At 40.8% G+C, this 9,411-nt stretch overlaps 1 protein-coding gene across 8 annotated transcripts in view; it reads left to right on the top strand.

Moving 5' to 3' along the window:
* The first annotated feature begins 17 nt into the window (after positions 1–17).
* The window catches only part of ARFGAP1 (ADP ribosylation factor GTPase activating protein 1), an 18,318-nt gene continuing 8,924 nt past the window's right edge, over positions 18–9,411 (top strand). For 4 of the 8 annotated variants that reach the window (XM_017734153.1, XM_017734160.1, XM_008634639.2 and 1 more), the window contains exons 1-8: positions 19–245; positions 3,653–3,716; positions 4,025–4,134; positions 5,122–5,293; positions 6,214–6,314; positions 6,995–7,081; positions 7,575–7,671; positions 9,036–9,092. In XM_017734153.1, the coding sequence (XP_017589642.1) occupies positions 3,657–3,716; positions 4,025–4,134; positions 5,122–5,293; positions 6,214–6,314; positions 6,995–7,081; positions 7,575–7,671; positions 9,036–9,092 (684 nt within the window). In that variant the 5' untranslated portion in view covers positions 19–245; positions 3,653–3,656. Of the gene's footprint in view, positions 246–3,652; positions 3,717–4,024; positions 4,135–5,121; positions 5,294–6,213; positions 6,315–6,994; positions 7,082–7,574; positions 7,672–9,035; positions 9,093–9,411 lie in introns of all 8 variants that reach the window. The other 4 variants (XM_008634646.2, XM_017734140.1, XM_017734178.1 and 1 more) reach the window with 2 other exon arrangements.

The raw sequence follows: 9,411 nt of genomic DNA, 5'->3' as shown, positions 1-9,411 counted from the left end.
GTACGGTGCCGAGGGCGGGCGAGGGGCCGGTGCCTGGCTGGCGTGGCGGGCAGGAGGCATCTCCCTGCCCGCTATTTCAGCTTTTTCTGCGTTATTTTCTTGCCCAGAAAGCAGAGGCCGGAGGGCTCGGCGGAACCCGGCCATGTTTTGAGGGAGGCTCCAGGACGCCGCTGGGATCCGGGTGCCGCAGGTGTGCCTGAAGGAATCGCCCTTCTCTCGGCCCTGCGAGGCGCTGGGTGAGGCGGGTGAGTGTGAAACTGCGCCGCTTTAAAAGTGTGTCTTTGATGTATCTGTGAAGGTGAGCCGTGACAGCTCCACGGAGAAAGGCGCAGTGTGTGATTCCAAGGGTTTCTTCAGCCGCTGTGGCCTTTTTGCACTGATGGGGCTCACAGGGAGCCTTCAGGTCCATGAAGTCAGCAGGCCACGTCAGCCGCTGACTCTTCATGCACTGAATTGCAAAGGCCTTTGCAGGTTGGCTCTGAATTTGCTGCTGCATCAGAGGAGCAAAGTCCTATTACACGTTATTTCCACTTCTAGTCCACTTCTCTCTTTTTGCTTGTGTTTAGAAACTAAAGATTTCATAACCAGAAAACACATATTGTGCACATCTAGTTTTTGCTCTGGGAGCAGATTGTTTGGGAAATAAGAGTGTGAGATTGGTCTGTGTGAAGCTGTCTATTTCCGCTTTGGAACCCGTAGTCAAAAATATTCATGTTTTTCAATGGAAACTTACTCCTAAACTAAACACTTTCTTTACTGCTTATGTCCACTTACATTAGATCAAAACAATGTATTTTTCTTTAAGGTGGCTGTGCAGCTTCTTTCTTCAGTATTTAGTCATTAAACTTAAACAGCACCGTGGTTATATGTCCAGTCAGCTACCAGGGCTCAGCTTTTTGGTGGTAATCAATGACAATTTGAACACTTAAAACTTTGTGGGAAAATCACTAAAAATAAACTAGCCACTTCTAAAGACATTACCTATTAGAAAGCTCAGAACATGACATTTTTTCCTTGTTCTTTAATTCCAATTGCTTTGGTAGAGGAGGACAAGGTGAAAAGCTAGTGGCTTTAGTTGCCTCCTCCTTTCTTGGATGTCATGGTGTGGATGAAGATCTGCCTTCCCACCAGACAGATGTGATAGTTTGGGCAGGGAACTTGGTGCAGAACCGAAAGCAATTGCTTCCTCTATCACCTTGGAGCTGGAGATCTGAAACTCGTGTATAAACACAAGGAGGGCTGGATATTGGCTGTTGGAGGATGGATGTAACTTTCTGTTTTAGAGACAATTCCTGGCACGTGCAGAATTGGAGTGGGAAGACTCTTCAGCTTTCCTGTTCAGCTCCAGCAGTGCTGATCTGCCGTTGAGGCTGGAAGGCCTTTGCATGTAGACTGCCTTTGTTGCTTATTCTGATTGAAAACCTGTGAAAAAGGAGGAAAAATGGTAAAGGAAGAGTAGTGCTAAGAGGATTGAACGTCCAGCTAAAGAGAGGAGCCTTGGAAGTTGTCAGTAATGCACAGGAAGATGCTGGGGAAATTCATTCCTGAGGAAGAGGCATTGGCATGCAAAGAGAAAGCAGCAGTAATGGCAAAGAGGAGGGCCCAGAAGGTGCACTTTATTTACTTAATTTCTGTACTGCAGAAGAAAGGAAGAATTCTCCCTTATCTCACCAGGGACAAATAGTGGAATTGAGGACATGGACTGGGAGCCATGTAAATGTGTTTATGGTTGTTATTTAGGGCATAAGCAAATGCATGTAGTGTTATCTCCCTTCCTGCTCACATGCACATGAGTAAGTTATGGAAGGCTAAATGTTATTGGAATGCTATTGGAAAAGGTGTGTTTCATTATATGAGGGGTCGCTTGCCACACTTTCATTCTCCTATTCTGAAAGTTACATAATTTTTATCGGATTATTGACAAAAATAACTGTGTTCAGTTTTATTTTAACGCAGGATGACAGGAAGGTTTTATTCACCACTACTTGTAGTAACCTTATGAGTCTAAAACACTTTTATCACAATTACCTGGTTTTGCCTAATGCAAAGTAATTAAGGCTGAAAAGGTAGCACATTCTAAACATCAGTGAAAACACTGCCCCTTAAATTCCACAGAATTAAGCATTTGTCAACAAGATGTTTACAGAGGAATAAGTGCTTTAGATAAAAGGCAGTGAGTTCTGCTACAAGCACCTTCTGCTTTTAGCAGTGGCAATATGTGGGTACAACATTGAGCTTTTTCCTTTCTGAGTCATGTTATCTTAGCTGGTGATGCACAGCACTATTTATTGTACTACTCTGCTCTAGAGATTTCTAAGAAGTTGACATAAGTCATACAAATACAATGTTTTCTTACCTGTAGCATTTTTCCTTTTTAAACACCCTTCCTTTATTTATTAAAGATACACCCTCCCTCCATGCCCTGGGGCTGTGGCAGTTGTATGTAACACTTTAATCATTTACCTTCTAAAATTTTTGTGAGATTGTTCATTTTATTGATGTTCTAAGGACTTTTGATTATTTTGTCAAATAGCACAGTGAAATAGTGTCAGAGAGTTGCATAAAGGTATTTTTGCCTCTCACACCAGTGCTTGGTGAAAATACCAACCTGCTGTTTTATGCTTTGCATCTTGACTGGCCAATAAGCTTGACTCTTTGTAGTTGGTGCTGCTTCTAGTCAGCTTGGCGACTTTTGTCTTTTATTGCATCTTAGAAGTTTGTTTTCTGGAGTAGAAATGAAAAGATGGAGAGGAAGCAAAAAGGGAGAACAGATGTTATTTATTTAAAGTTAATTTAAATATGATGCTATTAGTTGGAAATAGGAATTTATTTTTTACCTAAATTGCAGTCTTACGCTGCACCCTACACTACAGTTCTTCTAATTATGAGTGCTTTGTGTACTTTGGGTTTTTCCAGGCTGTGTACTGTGTGTGAATCACATTTTTTGTCTTAATGTGAATTTTAGCTATAGCTTGACAGCACTCCCTGCTGTTTTCTGCGTCATAAAAATTAGACTGACATGATGTGGTCTGCCAGCGAGGCATGTCTGTTGAATTAGAATTCTGTTTTGTGTAAAGGTCCCAATAATTGCCTTAATTTCTTAGAACTCAATTGACAAGCAAACTCAGTATTTCTGGAAAATTACAAGCTCTTGTATCATCTAGTAAGGGGTTCTTTTAGCAATGTGTTCAGCACTCTTAAGTGTAAGAGTTTCTGCTATTTTTTGCATAGATCTGATGAGTTGTGTGCATGTGATCCTGTGAAATCATGGATGTTATGAAGTGCTTTCAGGAAGGGTAGTGGATGGGTCTGGGAGCAGCATCCAGTAGAGTCTGTTTTGATACAATTTGTGGCATAGAAGAATTCCCGTGTTTATCACCCCCTGCCCACTTTTCAGCCATGACTGAATTACACCATTCCAGTGATGGAGTTAAGATGACTAAATCCCCCTAGAAGTGCAAAGTAAATGGAAAAGTAAGATTGTGGGGTTTATGGTGGTTTGGTTTGTCTGTTTTTCCTCTGCAGCTGGTTGTGAGTCAGTGGTTTAGATTCCAAGCTCTTTATCACAGAACTGTGCTTGTGAGGTACTGAGCATCCTACCGAAATCAAATCCGTGATCATGACTTAGTTTTTTCTTTTTCTCCCTTTGCAGAATCATGGCAAGTCCAAGAACAAGGAAAGTCCTCAAGGAAGTCAGAGCACAAGATGAGAACAATGTGAGAAAATTACGATCTTTAGATGGAGATGAAATCAAAACTAATTCTTTGCTCAGTAATTTCCATTTGCTTGTGTGTATTTCCTCTCTGGTTTTTTGTAGTTAGTACAGTAATTTTTATAATCCAAGAGCATAAATAAATACTTGAAGGAAATGTATGTTATCAGGGAAGGTGTTTCCAAACAATAAGAACTCTCCCTTCTGAAATTATTTTCTATGTTTTCATGATTTGCCTTTTTGAGCTGCACTATGAAAACTTCCCACAGACAGTTATGGCAGATTGAAGAAATAATTGTTCTTCTCTCACAGGTTTGTTTTGAATGTGGTGCATTTAACCCCCAGTGGGTGAGTGTGACCTATGGAATTTGGATCTGTCTTGAGTGCTCAGGAAAACACCGAGGCTTGGGAGTTCACCTCAGGTCAGCCTTTCCAACAGACCATGGACTGAGTTGCATTACCTCAGGGTGCATTATGGCTGTGAACAGCCTGTGTTGCTTTGAAATGTATAGAATGTCTCAAATCCAACATTTCACTGGCAGTTTTGCTTCATGCTCCTCTCCAAAGTGGGCTTTTCTCTCTGTGCCTTGTCTGTAACTAGTTGGGTATAAAGTTAGAGTACAAAACAGCTTTATTCTGTTCAGGAGATTCCTGTTCTCTTTGCAGTATAAATGATAGTTTTTGTTGTTTTCCAAGAAACATGCTCAGCTGAGATGGGAGTCTATGGAATAAGAACTGTTAAGGGTTCTGGAGATCCACAGTGTGTGTATGTAATACGGCCAAAGCAGGGAACAGTTATTCAAATGAGGAAAGGAGAGAAAGTCCAGGAGGGAAATCACCAAAGCAAGGAGGCCATTCAGAAGTATATTCTTTGCTTTTCGAGGGGTGATTTGAAGCTCATTAGTGAGTAGAAATTGCACAGGAAGGGAGCGGTTTGAACTGTTGTGTATGTGGCTTGGAAGAAAAAAGGAAATTTTTGAGATGAGGACATAGAATCATAGAATTGCCAAGGTTGGAAGAGACCTCTGAGATCATCGAGTCCAACCGTCAGGATACATGATAATAGACAGAGAAGAAAATTGCAGAGTGAAGTTATGGGAAAAGTTTCTGTTACATAGTGGGTTAGATTAATTTCTGGACTCGAAGGAAGCTGCTTTTTCTGTCACTTGCCTTCTGTTGACTGTCTCCTTTAAATGCCAATAAATGACATGATTTTGGCTTATTTCAGTGAGGATCTGCCCACCTTCTTATGATGATCTGTCTTTTGGTACTTGGAGAGTGTTCTCTAACATGTTTATACTCTCAACTTTTGAGATAGGTTGTAATAAGCTTTTTTGTGTCACTGTTGATACAGCAGGAAATTATAACAAGCTGTGGTCTAAAATTGTTTTTTAAAACCTGCTTTTCAGTTTTGTGCGTTCTGTAACCATGGACAAGTGGAAGGATATTGAGCTGGAGAAAATGAAGGCTGGAGGTAACAGCAAATTCCGAGAGTTCTTGGAGTCTCAAGATGATTATGATCCATGCTGGACAATGCAAGAGAAATACAACAGCAAAGCTGCAGCTCTGTTTAGAGACCAGGTAAGCTCAGTTTTAGGTGTGTGCTCACCCCGAGGATCTGAAAATATCAAAGTGCTTTGTAAGCACTTGGTTTTGAAAGGAGGCAAAGTTGCAACTCTGAATCTGTGCAGTGGTTCCTGAAAAGGTAAATGTGAGAGAGTGGAATCCTGGAAGAGTTAATGTAAACCTGAATGAGTTCATGGCTCAAGTATTTGGCAGAAGAGAAAAGGAATGTTGTCCTGCCTGGGAGATACGGTGGGGTTAGAAAAGAGTGTCTTGGGCAGGCAGGAGCCTTTCTGGACTAACTTCCTTATTTTGGGTAACTCTTTCTAATTTAGCCCAACGGTATCCAGAGGGTCTGGTACCTCAGAGTAGGCAGTCCAGGACTGCCCTCTTGGGACCCTACAGGTCTTAGAGTGCTTCTTCCCAAGTCTTGTCAGAGTTTGCTATTGAAATTTTAATTTCTGAATTTAGCTGAGGTAGCTCAGATTTTCAGTGCTGCAGTTTGTTGCAGCTGTTTAGTAAGTGCAGCTGTCTCACTCCTCACTTCACTATTTCACCTGTACAGTTGTATCCAAAGTGATTTTTGATAAATCTTTAGTGTATGTAGTAACGTACAACAATAACGTAGTTCTGTTCCCCCATTACTGTGTGATTAAGGCTTACTTGTCTTCATTAATCCAGTCTTTCCTCTTCAAACCAAACCTGCCTCTTTGAGGAAATTGTCTGAATTTTGTATTTCAGTTGCCTGAAATAAAACCAGTGTTCAATTCAACATCACAGCCTGGGAGCCAGAAAAAAAATGGTTTATTGTGAAAACAGATTAATTGATCCATGGAGCTGGCAGCAGATTGCAAAAATAGGTTGTCCTCATATTACAGAACCAGTTTATAACTTCTATGGAATCTCTGACCTATTCTTGACTATTCTTCCTCTTGTAGGTAGCTACAGTAGCTGAAGGCAAGGAGTGGTCCATTGAAACTTCTCCTGCCAGGAACTGGACCCCACCTCAACCTAAAATGTCTCTGTCTTCTGCTCACCGGTACGTGCCCTGCTTATCTAATGTGGGTACAGATACAGCATCAGATACAGATACAACATCAAAACCTGATATTTAGTGTCTGCTGGGTTTACCCTGTTGCTGTTGGTGTCTGAACAAGCTGAAGTTATGGAGTATGAGGTAACAGGACTTTTATTTTTGGAATCATTCCCACCCCGTGCACCTGAACCTTAAATGATGGCAGAGACAAGTGAGGGAGAGCAGGGGACAAGCCATGTTTGTGTTATCCTGAGTTGAAATGCGCCTGAAATTAGACACTTGTGTCACTCACAGGTAGTGTATGACATCCTCACCTTAACTGTGGTGCTGTGCCAGTTTGATGATGGATTGGATGCTAGGGAAGAAGAAACAGACTTTTCCCTTGTGGTGCTAATTACCATAGGAGCATCAAAGCTCTTGTACCACAGCAATTCTGTTGTTCTGCTTTTGCTTGTAGTGGTTGTTACTCTGTGCACTAAAGATACAAGTTAACTGCAAAAGTAGTTGTAAATCAAAGGAACAAGAGCTTCATGCCTTTTAGTGGTTGCATTAGAGTTCCCTACTTGATAGATGATATAATTAATCAATTTTTAACCTGTATTGTGGTGATATACATGAAGCTGCACTGCTGAGCTAGTGGGTTTTGCTTTACATGGCTTTGATTCTTCAATGTTTTATTTCAGTTCTGCTGGACAATCTCACACTGCAACTGCCTCTTCTGACAAGGCTTTTGAAGACTGGTTAAATGATGATGTCAGCTCCTACCAAGGGTAATGCAATATTTACTGACTTTCTGAGTGCCTCTCTCTACCATAACAAAATGTTTGAAGCATTGAATAAAAAGTTTGTAACTCCAGATGTTACTGTGGTGGGTTCAAGACCAGCGAATTCTGATTGTATGTTGTACCTTACAGTGATTTGAATTAAACAGAGGCATTTATAAAGCTTCTTTCATTCCTTTTCTCATTTTCATGTATCACTTTATTAGGATTTACTCAGCTTTCTGATGTCAGTGATCTGTTAAACCTGGAGAATCATTAAGACCACATTAGCTTGCACAGAGGAAATTGTGTTGTCCAAGGATTCCTCAGTGGATCCTTGGTGCTATGTCTTTATGAAGTGAGTAGTTTTGTATTTTGGGTGCTGGGTGCTAAAGGACTTTATTTTCCAGGTGCAAAACCAATTGTCATTCTTCCATGCTTTTCAGTTCTTCTAATGGCTGCATGCTGATACAGATACTATTTATTCCTTTTCCTGTGGCAGTGGCCAAGAGAATCGCTACGTGGGGTTTGGGAACACAGTAAACCCTCCAAAAAAAGAGGATGACTTCCTGAATAATGCCATGTCCTCGTTGTACTCAGTAAGGAATTACTTGGAGCTTTCTGTATTACCATTTTCTTCTATTTTGTCCTGGTTTGGGAGAACATAAGCAGAGAAGAGAAGAGAAACTAAAGACTGCAGGTGGATACGGAGAGATGCAGAGTATTGGTTGTATTCTCAAAGAGTGAAGAAGATATTGGTGAACTTTAAAAGGGAAAATGGAGAAATTTGAGCAAAACTTAAGAGTTATGTCTGGTATCAGTTCATAGAAATAAGTGACGATATAGCAGTGGATTAAGACATAATCAACAGGGCTGAAGGAAAAAAATGTAATTACCTGTAGGGAATTAAATCTATTAACCATATTACAGATGTTCTGAGGAAAACAACTGAAATGTGTGTGTATGTGAGTGCCAGAAGCCATGAGCAGTGATGAAAACATTTGAAATACTTGTGACAGGGTGTGAACAGATAACAGCATATGGCTGAACAGTTGTCATGATTCAAGTAAAGATAGTGAAAGATGCATTGTTGAAATAAAATGGGAATAAAGTCAGAGGCAGTCAGGGCCATCCTGGTGCTTTGACAGGCTGCAAAGTCACAGTGCTGAACAATATTTGGGGTTTGGAGTCATTTGGAAATAGAGTAAGGTATCCTACCAAGGTTAGTGGCCAACAGCCCTCTGTAGAGCCTCACTGGCCTAAATACCCACACCAGGTTCTGCTGTTTATTTAAAAATAAATAAATACTTTCACTAGAACTTACCACAGAAAGGTAATGCCTGAGCCTTTGAAGAGGTTGATCACCATATTCCAGGTGATCCCACAGGCTGCTTGGGATCAGCTGAGTATTTTCTAGGTGTCTCACAGTTTTTAGGCCAGAGAGTTCAGATTAGAAAGCACATCTGCAATGTATTGCAGGTGAGCTGAGACAGCCAAGGAGAGGGGACACTATTCACGTTCCTGTGAGCCATTCTTGGAGCGCAGGATCTCCCTGAATGTCCTGGCTGAAATGCCCTCGTGTGAGCACAGACGCACATTGCCGTGTGCTCTGAAGTCCTGTATTTCTGGGAGGCTGAGTTCTTGGCATGGCTGTTCATCCTGGTGAGGAAACCAATTTGCCTTCCACTGCATGGGATGATTTTTCCCAAATTTGTAGCCATTTTTAGCAGAGTGACATCTGAAACACTCTGGCTTGTTCACATTGACACAAATACTGCAGTTCATCGCTCTATTTCAGTTAAGTGAGAGGCTCTAGTTTTTCTCTCATTAGCAGGTAGTTCTTAGGACTACAGGACAAGCTGTATTAGAGAATTTTGACTTAAGCTAATCTGTTTTCATTAAAACTTGATTATTTGCTATTATTATTAACATGTAGCTCATGATTTTCTTGCTTTCTTTAAAGGGATGGAGCAGTTTTACAACCGGAGCAAGCAAAATTGCCTCAGCTGCTAAAGAGGGTGTAAGTAAATAAAATGTGGTTTAGTTAATTCTTGTGAATTCTGGAGATTCCAATTGTGTTCTAATAGTGATGAATCCTTAAAAGTATTACCAAGACTAGCTAAATTTTGCTCTCCTGTCTTTGCCTATGGCTCATAAAATAGTTACATATTGAATGGAGATCTCTTAACCATTTCTCATGTTTCTGGATGGACATTTTTGTAAATCTGTCCACTGGATTTAAGCATCAAGAAAGAACTCAAGAAAAGCTTTCATTATAAAGCAGAAAATTCAGAATTTCAATCTGTGCCAAGCAAGGCTAAATTGCATTTTTCAGCAGG

Source organism: Corvus brachyrhynchos, unplaced genomic scaffold, assembly GCF_000691975.1.
Source record: "Corvus brachyrhynchos isolate BGI_N302 unplaced genomic scaffold, ASM69197v1 scaffold10, whole genome shotgun sequence".
NCBI lineage: Eukaryota > Metazoa > Chordata > Aves > Passeriformes > Corvidae > Corvus > Corvus brachyrhynchos.
This window is presented reverse-complemented; position numbering and strand designations above follow the sequence as displayed.